This window comes from Exophiala spinifera, assembly GCF_000836115.1.
Source record: "Exophiala spinifera strain CBS 89968 unplaced genomic scaffold supercont1.3, whole genome shotgun sequence".
In the NCBI taxonomy this organism is placed as follows: domain Eukaryota; kingdom Fungi; phylum Ascomycota; class Eurotiomycetes; order Chaetothyriales; family Herpotrichiellaceae; genus Exophiala; species Exophiala spinifera.
In genome coordinates this window covers 1,594,387-1,609,302 of record NW_015622515.1, presented here as the reverse complement: position 1 = coordinate 1,609,302, position 14,916 = coordinate 1,594,387, and the positions used below count along the sequence as shown (strand labels likewise).

The following is a 14,916-nucleotide window of genomic DNA, read 5'->3' as shown; positions in this document are numbered from 1 at the left end:
ACCAGCCATTGGACTAGTGTTCTGTTCTCACGACACTCTGCAATCGCCAACTGTCGCTCAGCCACGACGGACAGGAGCGGATGTGGTCAGAATGTCATTGGCCCAGTACGAGCTAACTTGAACCCACTCAGCCATGGATTCCGGTGCCATAATGCCGCCACGGCGATATATCGCCGAGCGGACAGTGTTACCACAACCATCAAAAGGGCACCTGGCGAGTCTAATAAGGCGTGGTGCCCCTACTGCTCTCGCTCTATCTGGCCCCTTGCCCGAGTGCGTCTTTACGTCGATTGAGCCATGGCATGGGAAGAGATTGCTCAGAGAAAACGCCTGCAGCGGGAGGAATGCATTCACAGATTTCGACGCCTTGTTGATGGAGCACCTCAGCCGAGGAAGAGGAGCGCCGGGGAGGTCGTAGACCAGCTTGTAGACCAGATCGACGTCCCAACGTTGACACAAAGGTACGCGAGTGGCGAAGTGTCTGTCGAAGATGTTGTCTTGCGTGCCATTGACCGGTAAGATGGGCTCCGTTCCCTTACAGACAAATCACAAGACTGATACTCAACTTACGCACCAGGTCGATTGCTGCGCACAAACAAGTAAGTTGCCTTGCCCGACAACGAAATTGGTATCTGTCCGGCTTACCTTGGGCAAGACCAATTGTTTGACCGAACCTCTATTTGAAAGCGCTGTGCAACGTGCTCGAGAACTTGATCATTATTTCAGAACGCACGGGAAGCTTGTAGGACCACTTCACGGCATCCCCATGTCTCTGAAGGACCAATTCGACATTGCAGGTGTGGACACGACATTCGGCTACGTCGGCCGAGCTTTTCACCCAGCCTCCGAGGACGCTCCAGTGACGAAAGTCCTCAAAGATCTGGGAGCTGTAATCATCACCAAGACCAACGTACCGCAGACCATATTGGTAAGCAGTGCGTCCCCCTTTGCTAGGTTCCATGTGCTGATCAGACATACCAGTGGGGTGAGACTGAAAATCCTCTGTGGGGCCTGACGACGCTTCCAGGCAGGCCAGATCTCACCGCTGGCGGGTCTTCTGGAGGCGAAGCCGCTCTGTTGAGCCTTGAGGGGTCGCTTTGTGGATGGGGTACCGACATTGGCGGATCTATTCGAGGTCCTAGCAACTTCAATGGGCTCTTTGGCTTGAAGCCATCGGTGAGAGACGGGCAACCCAAAAAGGTGTCAAGTAAAAATGTTGACAGAGGTGCAGAACGCTCGAATGTCACATCACGGGGTGCCTGGACCTCATGAAGGCCAAGAACATGTGCCATCCTCAGTTGGGCCCCTGGCCAAACGACTGTCGTCACTGGTAGCCGTCACAAGGGCAGTTTTGAATTCACAGGTATGGCTTCAGGATCCAAAGGTGGTCCCAATTCCGTGGCGCGAAGATGTCTATCGAGGAGTCCTGAACCAGCGTCTGCGAATTGGCCTGATCATCGATGATCGGGTCGTCGAGCCCCACCCGCCTGTGAAACGCGCCGTGCAAGAAGCGGCCGCCCTGCTACGGAATGCTGGGCACGAGATCGTCCCATGGGATACGTCCGAACACATGTCTTTCATCGAGATCCAGGTGAGTCTTGCTGACGTCGAGAAGTACTATCTCAGAGGATTGAGCCATTCTGACCCGCCGTCACAGGACCAATTCTATCGAGCCGACGGAGGTGAAGATATCCGCCGTGAAATTGCTGCTGCAGGCGAACCCATGCTGCCACATGTGGAAGGTCTCGTCGCCAGTAGCAAGCCCATCTCGGTGTACGACTACTGGCAACTGAACAAGGCCAAAGTACAGGCTCAACAAGCGTACAATCGAAAATGGAACAAAGCGGGGGTCGACGTCTTATTGAGCCCTGTTGCAGCTCACACTGCCCTCCCACATCGATGTTTTCGGTAAGTGACTTTTCTCTCGAGGTTTTGCATGGTACACGTGGATATTATGTCTCGGTGTTGACTGAAACGCAACGGCGCAGGTATACGGGGTATACCAAGGTTTGGAATTTTCTAGACTACACCGCACTGTCGTTTCCGTTGACCCGGGTCTCGGAAGATCTCGACTCAAACGACATAAACGGCACATCGACACCAACTCAAGGCTCTTCGTCTGAGTTGTCTAATCTGTTCAACACATATAATCGGCAACTGTACGACCTCGCAGCCATGAATGGGCTCTCGGTCGGAGTACAGATCATTGGGAGGAGGTTCGAAGAAGAGAAAGTACTCGGAGTGGCGGAAGTTCTTCAACGGGAGGTCGAGAAACAAAACGCATGCTCGAGGTAACGGAGTCCCACAAGGAATGTCACGTCACTCTGACAACGAAAGAAATCAAGATCAGCACCATGGAGAGCAAAATGCCGAAAATAAATAGCACATACACGTTACTTCGCGTGAGTGTGAGTGTCGGACAGGACTTCGCTTCTAGTATACCTCACAATAATGGATTCTGCGCGATATCGAGATCGCCCAGGTCGGTTTGATGGTCCCATCACTTGACAACCAGGGAAATGGGACGAATAAAGAGAGTCCCGTTGGCGTCTTCATGTCTGCCGAGAGTTTAGATACACGAACTGAGAGTGACGATGTATTTGCCAACTCAGGCTGAGTTTGTCAAGCACCTTGTCCCTAAGGTTGCTATCAACTGTGATGCACTGTAGCAAATCTCTGTTTGCTTTGCGTCACAGAAGTCTCACTCTCGATAACTATCTCGTGGCCACGTCCAGGTCGCAGAGGAGGAGAACAACTTCGTCGGCGATTCGAGGTCGAACCGCGGTTTCCAATGGCACCATCTAGCTTTGGTGGTTTTGAATTGTGAAAAATATTCGTCTCACTGCACTAACCGCTGTCTATTGGAGCGCGTTTTCAGGCGATAGACCACAAATAACACTGTGGCAACAAAAGTCGATATTGCAATGGCTGTGAACAATATTATTGCCGCCCAATCCCGTTCAGAACGGGTTGCGCCGATGCGGAAAAGCGACTGAGGAGGAGGTTTGAGGGCCTCGAAGAAGTCGGCGTTGTATGAGTGCCGCGAAGAAGAGCCGAAGTGATGAAACAGGGGAGTAGTTGCATTTCCACTCAAGTGGTGTAGACGGCGAGGCCCCCATAGAATCCGAAGGATTGATCGGTCTGTCTTGGTGAAGAGGTGCATGGTTCTGTAAGCGGACAATGCACACGGTCAGTGGGAAGGATCGCAATCACTATGGGATAAGGCCATACGCACGAGAGGAAATGACATCCGGTGGAGAAGCTGATTGTGGCATGAGGGAGGCCGAACCAGGAGACGTCGTATCTGGGCAGATTGGAGATGACTTCGGCCAGGAACGGTCCTTTTGGTCTGGATAGGAGGAAACCATTGGATATGCCGGACGGGTAGGCAGCAGGAGCGACAAAGTCGAAGGCACGCAACGGCGTGAGCGGTCGGAGGCAGAGGAGGTCGAGGTCGAGGAAGATACCTGTTGGCCGCGCTTAAGCAAGCTGCCCCTTACCCAGCCAGCATAGTCTGCGTAAAGATGGACGACATACCTCCGTAGTGGTGAAGAACCATGTACCGCAGGCTATCTGCCCGCTGGCTATCGTAGCGGTAGTTCTTCCACGTCGGCCACAGTTCGGGGTACTCGCGGCGGACAAACCTTTCAGCCCTCGCATTGTCCCAGAACTCGAAGTTGTAATCCGGGTGGACAACCCTGCAGGCATGGGCTGCTAGAGCCCATGAGGACCGGAGGAGGTCGCTCGATCCGAGGAACACATTATGGATGATAGCCGGCACCGGATAGGTATCGTTCCCACCAGGCGCTCTTGCATGGGAAGAAGGCGCAGCCGACGAGGTGTACTCCTCGAAGGTTATGTCAAAGTCGTCCCTAGCAGGGGAGATACGGATGGTGGTGTCGTGATTGAAAGTCAGAGGCATCAACGCCAGTTTGAAACCGATCTGGATATGGCGGTGAAAGAATAAGAGGCAAAGAAAACACAACGCGAACAAACGCAGACGCGGTCCTTTTGGTGCGTACATCTCTCACGGACGATGCACGCGCGAACGAGGAAGGCCAGGGAGAAGATGAGGCAGACAACAAAGGGTACAATAAGAAACACAGCTTCGCTCTGGAAGAAAAGATGGAGGTTCTCCTTCATCTTCACTCCAGCAACTTGAAGCCGAGCCACGGACAAGGCATCATCACAAGGCAAACGAGACACGCCTGGGCTACATATCCCTCAGAACAGGCTGGGGTCATGGGAGTCCGAGGGCTCCAATCATGGATTTCCGGCTACTTTTTCTCGATTCGTACTCGTATTCTGCTCCCGTTGATCCCGTTGCCCCTGTCGCCTGGAGCGCCTTTGGAGTAATACTGTAGGTGGGCCCGGTCTACCCCTGTCTTATAGCGGAGCCGTTCAAGCGATTGGCCTTCAGGCCTGCAATGTTGCCAAGCTTTACTGACAAGCTTTATAGCGGAGCTAATTATAAGCAAGGCTTGCACTAGGACCCAGTTCAGCATAGCATAAAGCGCGTCACTCTCGACACGTAATGCAATGCAACGACGTCTCATGAGTTTAAAATAGCGACCTATGGCTTCCCAGCTGTGTGTCAGTGGGTAAACTATATCCTCGGGTAGTATCGCACCAAAGGCCACTGTGGTCACGTCAGGAAAGGTCTAGACCTCCACTACACAACAATTACACACTCCCAGCTCTTTCTGGGAGGTGCTTATGATTTGCATCTGGACATAGACTTTGTGGGATGATAAGGGAGCATCTTCGCTTCAGATGGGCAAATTCAGGGGCAGCTGCAGAGATCCCTTTGGAAGCTCTACCCCGAAGCTTGATGGGCATGAATTGCGCATCTCATCCCACCACTGGATCTTTTCAAAGGCCTTTGGCCACGCGTTGATTCCACTGGCTCTCCCACGGAATCTTGGGCCTGCAGGTATATAAAGAAGGAATATTCCAGACACCAAAGCGAACTCGACCGCAGCTGACTCGGACCACCTCCAGGATGCGGTTAGCGTCAAGCCGAAGTTCATCTTAGACGCATGGGAAATTCAGTAAGAACTTGGACCTGCCATCCAAGACTTTTCTGACTTGACCGTGTGAGCTCTGCCTTCCCACTTGGTCGAGGACTGATGAATTCCAAGAGCATGCTTGGTGATGACATGGCATCTGGCGTTTTCCACCACCATCACCCATCTCATGTTACGGCGTCGAATATTGACAGGGGTTGTCGGATACACTAGATTCATTCTCCCTCAAGCCTTGCTTCTCTTTTCGCACCATGCTTGCTGTGCTCCGCTCAACGGCTTGGCTGCCTACATGTTTCGGTTCGGCATTTTCGAATTAAGATTGTATCTATCATCTGATTATCAATGGTGCTCTTGCCTGTACTGTAGTACATGTTTCTCTTGTCTCGTGTCCATACCTCTCGGAGTGAAGGACGCTTACGGGGAAGGTATAGATCGGAAAAAAAGTCTGCATTATTAACCATGACCTTGTGCGGCATCGATGACAACCTAGCGGATCTTGGATTATATGATTGCCGTCGAGGGGTTGTTGGATTATCCTTTCGCCGCGAAATAGAATACTCGTAGGACGCTCACGGTCAAGAGCGTCTGGGCTCGGGCTATGCAACATAACTGTGACCACAAGATCCTAATGGGGTCAGACTTCCCGACACTTAGATCTTCGAGATTCTGGATGTACCCGACAAACTAGGCTCTACGCCCAATCACTAGCAAAAATCTGAAGCCACATTGCCGTGTAAGAACTAGGATTAAAGACTAAGACTCGGCTGGAAAATCCGGGTCGAAGGGGGGGGGAGGGGGCCGAGAGCAGCTTCTACGAACCGGACACCTGGCGTAGACATAGCACGAGACGTCATGGGAGAGTTTGAAGCATGCCTAAGTCTCTGACTTGGCCGTAATACTTGTATAAACTATGAACTGATTTAGGGTTCACTAGGTCATATCATTGGCATATGTCGCGGTGAATGTCGGTTGCCCCTGGCAAGCACACACTTATCGTCTCTTAAATTGTTGACACTGTGCCGTCTATATATCAATCACCCAGCCATCGTCTTCCTTACCCGTATTGTTGCGCCGACCAAATATCCATCATGGCAAAAAAGCATATTTGGAGGCTTCAACTTCCTAGACTCCACAGGCGCAGGGTCTTCCTTCTTCGTTCGTTGGTCACATATTTCATCATTTTGCCTGTGGCACTTTGGCTGTTCCTGATCCTCACCTCAGTAGCCAGGTTTCCTGCTCAGTTGCGAGATGCGAAACTGGCTTTGGTGGTCGTCGCCCACCCTGATGATGAGTCTCTGTTCTTCGGGCCCACAATCCTAAGCTTGACCCAGCGTAGGGCTCCAGGCCTCCAGACAGGATTGTTGGTTCTTTCCTCAGGTTGTCCTCTTCAGCTTCTCAAGATTTTATCCCAGCAACTGACCCACTTTGGCTTGATAGGTGATGACGACGGGAAAGGTCACATTCGGAAGGCTGAAGTCAAAGCTGCTTGTGCCGTCTTGGGCATTCTTAAGCACCATTGCGAAGTCTTGGAAATGCAGGACCTGCAGGACGACCCGCAACAAACCTGGCCTCCCGAAACTGTTGGTGCAGTTGTGAGATATTATGTGTCGCGTTGGAGGGCTGACGCGGTACGTGTCAAACACCTTGGAACGGCCTCCTCATTATAGTACGACCTGACTGATTGATACCCTAGATCATCACTTTCGATAACACAGGCGTTTCTGGACACGAAAATCACATCATGGTCAGCGACGGTGCTCTGTATGTCACATCTCTAGACAATATCATCATCGCTTCTCCTCGCTGACACCCTTTCAGGAAAATCTTCGCACCTACAAAGCCTAACATACCGGTCTACACGTTGACAACAACAAACGTTATGCGAAAATACAGTCTTTTAGGCGATCTGCCACTAACCTTCCTGAAGCTCGTCATGGAGGGGATGTTTTCTGGACAAAGCGGACACTCCGCCCTCTTCTTGAATTCATTTCCAATGTGGTGTCGTGGAGTGACAGCTTTCACGCGACATTCTAGCCAGTTCAGCTGGGGCAGATATTTTTACGTTGTACTGAGCAGGTACATGTGGATCAACGACTTGGAGCTCGCTCGAGCTCCGGAATGAGATTGACTAAGGAACTGCCACCGCGTGCTTAGTACGCCTTCAACATGTCCTATCCCGGGACAGATGTTCTGGACCGTTTGCCTATGCCAAATCATACAGGAGAGATCTTGAAAAGTCTCAATATCCAGGATCAAGCCTTGGCTCTGGCTCTTCAAGACGAAAGCAGGACTTAACTTTTCGGTCAACGAGCGCTGTACCGTCTAGCCACCCGTAACATATATCGCTGCTTCTCCCAAGCACACATCAACCTCCAACATCAAACCTTGTCCCCGAAAGCTGCGGACGTCGGGAAACAGGAGAAAGCGGTGGTACGTTGACAATCTCATTTGAGTGACGGTCGGGTCCATGCCTCGGGGACGAAGGCCCCGAATACGAAGTACTACCCAGACTAACCAGAACTATTATTGTTGAGCGCAGACATGAGGTAGTGCCGGGCTGGAACAGACTTAAGTCGAGCGTGATTGTCCCGACATCGCACTCCACTGGCATACATAGCCCTTCTACAATCATCTGAAATCCCGCTTGTAACCATGGGCCTACCTCTGAGCCAAAGCTGTGATCTTCCGTACGCGACCAGTAACGTAGGACATGATAGCCATGGACGCGCCAGCAGGCAGTCAGATCTGTGCCAGCTGCGGGTTACGCAAGCACCAGGCCGCTCCTATTATGTGACCCTGGAAGGAACTCGGCGCGAACAAACGGGCCTTGCAGATGTGAAGCATAGGGTCCTATGAGGGTACAGACCTAGAATGGTTGGCGAGCCACACGAGCTATTGAGGCCAGTCCCGTGTGGCACGCAATGTGGGAATGAATATCAGCCGATGATTTCCACGAGCAATACGTAAGGGTGTCCACCCAAGAGCGAACAAGGTGCGTGAGGGCTCGCAGACTTCATCTCCAAAGGAAGCTGGCCGTTTGTCTGCGTCTAGGGTATCATCCTCCGAGCCAACGATATACTTCACGACCCTCGCTTCTCCATCGCCGAGGCCCCAGAGCTCATCGCATCTGCCTTCCAAGCAACCGGCATGTCCCGAGAGCCAGCCAGAGCCTGGTGTTATCGCCTTCCCAACTAAGTTAGAGAAACAGAGCCCAAGCCATTCCCATTACCTTCTACATCGAAACATATAACGTTTGGGGCGAATAGGTCTAGAGCACCAGATTGTACGAGGTTAAGGCGGGTGAGCGAGGTTATCATTGACAAGACAATTGAAGAAATTACCCGTTTAGGAAAGTTCACTATTATTGTCACTCTACCCAGAGTTTCACACTACGCCGTTCCTGAGATAGCTTCAAATGCCTCGTAAGCAGGTCGCAGTTTCACACTGCTCACCTGGTGTGCGCATTATATAAAAGGAAGCTTCTCGAACACTAAACGTGAACTCCTACATGTCATAGATTTCACCTGACGCCTACAATACTCTCTGCAGCACCACGGTTTCAACACCCTGTTTGTTTCCCCGACGATTTCTCCTCGCTCTAAGTGATGACCTGAGAAATTTGTAATCTTCCCCATGGACTGATTACTTAGCTCCTGGGCCTTATGATAGGTGCTTGGCTACAGGGCTACTAGACCAAGTCGGGCAACAGGTGTGAAGGGGGTGCCAGGGCGTCATCTACTAGTCCCTTGCTAACGGAATTACAAGTAGGACATCTGTGGCAAACCCCCCTTGCATCAGGGCCTGGACTCACGAACTCTGGGGATGAATCACTCTCGGCATGTACAAACCTACTACTGCAGAGTACGCAAACACGAAACGGAGCAGTCAGTATTATGAGTGAAGAACGAGAACAGGTCCCTGTCTTCTGCTTCATCGGCCAAATACCTAGCCCTGTGGCTGGCGATACTTATGCTCGACGAACTCGTGAACTGAACATTGCTGCCATCAGGGCGCATGCTGCCAGGGTCACCCATCGCCGAAAAAAGCAAACCAAACAAGGTCACTACCATGTCAACCTGCCGAAGAAACGAGTGGATCACAGGAAGGGCGATGTTGCTTCAAGTGCCGACGAGGAGGGCAAGAAGGTCTGGAGATCGCGCCGAGATGTGGTAGCAAGCCTAAATACGGAGTTTCTGCTCGATCAAACGACCAGAGACCCTTTCAACAACGAGTCTACAAGAAAGCTGCCGTTGGTGGTGCATGACCTAATGAATTTCGGTAAGTTGTTCCAACGGAGCTGATGTGAAGGGTGAAAAACTATCTCACATAGCCAATGGTCGGCTGAGCACCTGATTGTCTAATAGCTTACGACCAATTGTTCCCACGCAATCTACCTGGCATCCCTACCTCTACAGTGAAAACTATCATGACCTCGAGGCGAAGAGCAGCAATGGAAGACATCACCGAATTTCATGCCCAAGTCTCGAACGCCGCAACAATGGCTTTTATGGTGACATCCGACCAAGCCAAGATTAGCGTCCTGACCCGCATCCGATTGATTCATCAGAATGCAGCTATCGAGAAGATCCGGCAAGAGATGCTCGAGATAAGGGGCCCTCCAACTGAGATCTTCATTCAGAGAATGCTACTCCTCTCAACCCAAGGCGGAGACCCGCTCGATACGTGGGGGGTCCAGACTCATCCAGAATCTCCCATAGTGAAGGCTAGCAACCTGAAGGGCTACCACAGATTCAGAATCATCCCACAACATCATCGCGCACTGGCACACCTTGTTAGAGAAAAGGGAGGCATCCAAAGTATCACAAAGGTGCCAGGACTTGCGCAGAAACTTCAGCTGTAGGTTCAGCATATCTCCCTGGCTTGTCTATCCTCTGTTAAGAACTATTCCAGGTCGGATGTTTCCACTGCCACTAGAGAAGGTAGGCGTCCAGCTTTTCCACTGGTCAATGACTTGTTGGAGTCCGTTGCAAAGGTGAGGTTCTCGCTCGACGATGAGGCCATACTTTTTCAGACTGTTCTGGGAGCGGCAATGGAGCCATTCCTTCCAATTTTGGATCAAACTCTCTCAAATCTTTTCATCCAAGCGTGTCTTCTCACCGTTGCCCTAGATCAATTCACTCGCGGAGGAAAGGGGCGTCCGTTACTCCACGAAATCCATCTGTCTGCAGTTGTTCTTCAACACAGGCTCTATTCGGCCCCAGCATTGGCTGAAATCCTGCCTCAATACGGCGAGGCAAGCCGCACTGACTACCTCAATGAAGCGACGCGGCTGGTCCTCATGATATATATGGACATGGTGTTGTGGCCATTACCCTGGGCAGTGGGTGTGAAGCCTCGGCTTGCTGGAGAGCTGAGGAACATCTTGCCACATATCACTGGAGCACCACCGTATGATTTTTCTCCAGTCGAACACTCTCCGCTTGGCTACCTGGGCATCTACTATCTCCTGATGGGTGGCATTGCAGCCACGTATACGTCTTACCGCTCCTGGTATGCCACACAGTTCTTCCAGCATGTACATCCGATCTTTCAGACTTGGGAGGACTTTAAGGATGTTATAAAACGATTCCTGTGGTGGGACTATGTTATGGAACCACCAGCTTTCGCGTTCTGGACCGAGTCTTTTGCTGCAGGTCTACCAAAGTCTGTCACTGGACCAGAAATTCTTACCGCGGACCTGCCAGTGCGACAAAAAGAGCCCTGTCTGGACCCTTTGAGCGATGCATCCTATCGCTACCAACGGCAGCTGTACATTGATGCACTTAGCATGTCAAATGTAGCTAGTTGCGACCAAAGCTAGCTGACGTCGCAGTTTCATAATGGCATATTTGATCTGGTCACGATCCTTGCATAGTTGTAAGTTGCAAGTTGCCGGATGAATATTTACACCAGAGCCTATATGGCATGTTATTCAAGTCCAAGCACTCACAGCAGACGACGAATGGCATTATATCTCCTCAAGATCAGGCTTCGCTACGTGATGATCGGATGCCACAAATAAGATGATGTCTCTCCTCCAGTAGACATGTGATCCAACGGACCTTGACCAGCTTTGCCGACGTGGTTCGTGACGCCGGGCAAGTATTTGAACCGGTTGCCAACAAGTCTCTGGAGTATTCACGCCATGAATCGTCACATAGCAAGCCATTCCTCTCGACCAACAATCGGATCTCTCTAGAGCAATGCTCCACCTGATCGACAGACTACGACCACGTATGGGATAGATGTGCAACGGGACAAGACGATACCGATGTGCTCACTACACAACAACAATTTGCTCCTCCCAGCCAGATGGATTTTGGCAAGGTCGAAGAGCAGAGATGAATACGCAGCCGCACCGAAGGTTACTGAACCACAGACCCACCCCCGGGGGTATTGGCTGGGGAGTTGGTTAGCTTCGACAACATGGACCAACCCCTACTGTCGCATACTCATTTACTTCATTGCAAGAGACCTCTGTGGTGGACCATAGTGTGTACTTGCAGATGACACGCAACAGACAAAACAGATAGCTCTTCATTCGTCCTTCGCATCAAACAAATTGGCTTGATCCCCATGTGCAAATGATATCCGGCCTTATGCCAGCTTGGTGCGACAAATGTAGCTTTTTCAGGCATACCAAGCTTGACATATGACTCGAGGGCAAAGACAACCCGGAAACTTCCAGGAGATATTTTCAGGCCATTCGGTCTCGCCACGCCACCTTTGCATTGTGGTCGATTGGGGGGGGGGGGGGGGAAGATCCTCATTTGCTGACATAACCGGCAGAATAAGGATCGACATCTGGTCATTCTTGATTCTTGGGAGCCTGTTCAGCTGGCAGTGTGATAGGCCGGGAAGGTATTTATGCGATCATTTCACCGACATCGAGGGTATTGAGGAGAACCCCGTGCATGGACACATTTTCCCCAACTCTCCATCATTGACTTCAGGCTACGGCTTTCAAGAATAAGGATGCCTGGAGCAGTCGGGCGATGTGACACTATGACGGCAAGCCGGCATCACACTATAAAGAGGGGAAGAGGGTTAACCATCGGACGACTGCAACCATCTTCACCGACACAAGACGACCTTCAGAGGTGTACAAAGTACTGAAATAATGTCGACACTTACTGCCGACCTCCTCGCGGACCTTCAGACGCCCCACGATCTCACGATATCTTCTTCGGGAGACTACGTCGCGTACAACTTGCGGTCGGATTGGTGCAAAACGCCGAAACAATGGTTCTCTTCGGTCTGGTTGGCTCCCTTCGACAAAGCAAAGTCCGCTCGTCAATTGACCTCTGCGAGTAAACAATGCTTGTATGCGAACTGCCAGTTCTCGCCCGTGGACGATGCAGTGCTTGCCGTTCTCACCGACAGGGGCAAGGAGGACGGATCGTTTATCGGAATCAACCTCCTTCGGCTCGACAAGGAATTACACGCGGAAGAGATTGCACTTACGCCGTCTGACTTGGAACAGGCCATTACCAAGTTTTGCTGGAGCCCCGATGGCAAATACATCGCTTACCTGAGTCCGGATGAGAAAAGTCCTGACATGAAGTCCCGACATGAGAGAGGTGATGACGAGCAAGTGTATGCGGAACACTGGGACTTGAATCGTCTCCGGATCGTCGAGGTTGCCTCTCAGAAACTTACCACGCTTGTCTCCAAAGAATCACACGTTTACGACCTCGCATGGTGCCCCGACTCCACATCCATTGTGTATGCCACAACAAACACCCCCGAACTTGGTTCTCCAGTGACCTATGGGAGTATACTTGAACTTGTCCCTCTGGCAGGTAGGGATACTACGGAGATGGTCCGCTTCCCGAATGGTGTTGTGGATCTGGTTTGGGAACGTGACTCCTTGTGGTGGCGTTCAAATTACGACCTGTCGCATCCCGTTGGTCTGGGCTCAATGTGCGTCTACGGCATGGACTTGAACTCGGGCCAGTGGACCGTCAAGGGATCGGGCAGCGATGACAGTGCCACAGGTTGGATACTTGGTCCGTCAGTGCGGCATGGCCCTTCAGGGCTGCTCGTGGCAGTGCAACATGGCTTGTCTGATGTTATCCACGAGTTGCCAAGCTGGAACATCGTCCACGCCTCGCAGGAGAGCGACATTCGTGCCTGGGATGTATGGGCGAAGGGCAACAGGACCATTGTCGCCTTGACCAAGAGCACGTCGTCTAGCCCCGAGGAGGTGTACGTGATCGTGGACGGCAAGGAGTCTTGTCTCTCTGACCACGGCAGATTCGTACGAGAAGTTGGCGACATTGCTTCTGCAAAGACTGTTCGTGCAACAGCCCAAGACGGTACCATGGTGGAAGGAGTATTCGTCACTCCATCGGAGAGGAGATACAAGATGCCTCCGGCCGGATGGCCAACAGTGGTCATTCCCCACGGCGGTCCTTCTTGCAGAGTCGCCCTTGGCTTTGACGTTTGCTTTGAGAACCTTGCTCCCTGGCTCGCATACCACGGCTACGCTGTGCTCTCGCCCAATTTTCGTGGCAGCACCGGAAGAGGAGAGAAGTTCGTGTCGGACATGCTGGGACGTCCTGGGACCAAGGACTACAGCGATGTGATCGACATACTCCAGTCCACGATCGCGGATGGCCTGGTCGAAGCCGCGAGAGTCGGCATTTACGGCTGGTCCTACGGCGGTTGTCTTGCGTTCATGGCTGTGACCAGGGATGAGACGTTCCATTTCGCCGCAGCGGGCGCGCTGTGCGGTGGTACTGACTGGGACATTGGCGTGATGAGCTCGGACACTCCGATCTATGCCATCTGCCTCGGGGGCCGTGCACCGTGGAATGTGACCCCGGACGACACCTGGAACCGCAAAAGCAGCCCCGTCTGGCATATGGCCACCAGCAAGATCACGACGCCGGTGCTGATGTTGCAGGGTGGGGAGGACGACAGGGTACATGTTACTCATGCACGCGCATTCCACCATGGGTGCCTCGCCCACGGGTACGAGTGTGAATATGTTCTCTATCCCAGAGAAGGACACGGTATCCCGCCGTGGGAACGGGCTCATTACATCAATCGCCTAGAGAGACTGCGTAATTGGTTTGTAAAGTACCTGGGCAAAAGCGAGAAGACCTAGTTATCAAGTAGTTACATGCCGATGAGGGTTTATTTAACGAGGTGTCTCGCAGTACCATTTCAAGCCTGCATGTTCGCACAAATCGCACCTCTTCCTGGCCAGGTCAACTTATACTCATATCCGTCATAGTTCTATTCTTCAAGGAGTCTTCACCCGCGATACAAACAACCAACCACCCTGGGCCTTGTTGTTATCGGACATGCCCATCAAGAACCCCACGCGGTAACTCGTGATGATTGTCCAAACGTTTGTGAAGATTGCGTGATATTGCGGGCGAGATACAATATGTGCTTTGCCGAACGAGCCCCTCCTTCGCGCGAGCCGAGGTTTTCAAGGGGCCTGCTGCTCGCGAACACCATATTGCTGGTTATGGGAATCTTGTCGTAGGTATCGAGCCAAACAGCCGATCAACGGCTGGATCGCATGGGATGCATGGGATATGGTGAGGCGTGAAGGGAACAGGGCACTGTATCCGGCTAATGTTGGTAATCCATTGACTCTGGCCTGGGTAGCTGGACAACCTCTTCTTGAGAAGCCTGTTGTTGAATGTTGCTGCTGGCTAGGAAAGAACCTCTTTTGGCGTATCAACAGGGGCGTGTATTGGTATGACATCCGGAAATGTAAGATGGAGTATGTGGTCCCTTTTCAAATGAAGGATTACACCACATTTTTGTCATGTCATCGATATGGAACCCTTTCGCCTTACTATGATGTGTGGCATAAGTCTCGTCCGTCCGGTATCTCATCTCTGGGAGCAAGAGATGTGGGGGGGGGGGG

The 14,916-nt window shown here is 51.9% G+C and overlaps 5 protein-coding genes across 5 annotated transcripts; 4 read left to right on the top strand and 1 right to left on the bottom strand.

The window, feature by feature from the left end:
- Positions 1-297: 297 nt before the first annotated feature.
- Positions 298-2,295, top strand: PV08_04321 (uncharacterized protein; the record flags this gene model as incomplete). Its single annotated transcript, XM_016378669.1, has 7 exons — positions 298-515; positions 578-599; positions 656-928; positions 982-1,176; positions 1,232-1,591; positions 1,658-1,908; positions 1,989-2,295. The coding sequence occupies 7 exons, from the start codon at positions 298-300 to the stop codon at positions 2,293-2,295; spliced, it is 1,626 nt and encodes a 541-aa protein (XP_016237346.1).
- Positions 2,296-2,839: 544 nt separating this feature from the next.
- On the bottom strand, positions 2,840-3,922 carry PV08_04320 (uncharacterized protein; the record flags this gene model as incomplete). Its single annotated transcript, XM_016378668.1, has 3 exons — positions 2,840-3,167; positions 3,236-3,467; positions 3,538-3,922. 3 exons carry the CDS (start codon positions 3,920-3,922, stop codon positions 2,840-2,842), a joined length of 945 nt encoding a protein of 314 aa, XP_016237345.1.
- A 2,193-nt stretch (positions 3,923-6,115) lies between these two features.
- On the top strand, positions 6,116-7,149 carry PV08_04319 (uncharacterized protein; the record flags this gene model as incomplete). Its single annotated transcript, XM_016378667.1, has 3 exons — positions 6,116-6,655; positions 6,721-6,788; positions 6,846-7,149. 3 exons carry the CDS (start codon positions 6,116-6,118, stop codon positions 7,147-7,149), a joined length of 912 nt encoding a protein of 303 aa, XP_016237344.1.
- A 1,771-nt stretch (positions 7,150-8,920) lies between these two features.
- On the top strand, positions 8,921-10,848 carry PV08_04318 (uncharacterized protein; the record flags this gene model as incomplete). The annotated part of the gene is made up of 3 exons (XM_016378666.1): positions 8,921-9,305; positions 9,392-9,884; positions 9,939-10,848. The coding sequence occupies 3 exons, from the start codon at positions 8,921-8,923 to the stop codon at positions 10,846-10,848; spliced, it is 1,788 nt and encodes a 595-aa protein (XP_016237343.1).
- Positions 10,849-12,147: 1,299 nt separating this feature from the next.
- PV08_04317 (uncharacterized protein) lies at positions 12,148-14,139 on the top strand (the record flags this gene model as incomplete). Its single annotated transcript, XM_016378665.1, has 1 exon — positions 12,148-14,139. The coding sequence occupies one exon, from the start codon at positions 12,148-12,150 to the stop codon at positions 14,137-14,139; it is 1,992 nt and encodes a 663-aa protein (XP_016237342.1).
- Between the last annotated feature and the right edge of the window lie 777 nt (positions 14,140-14,916).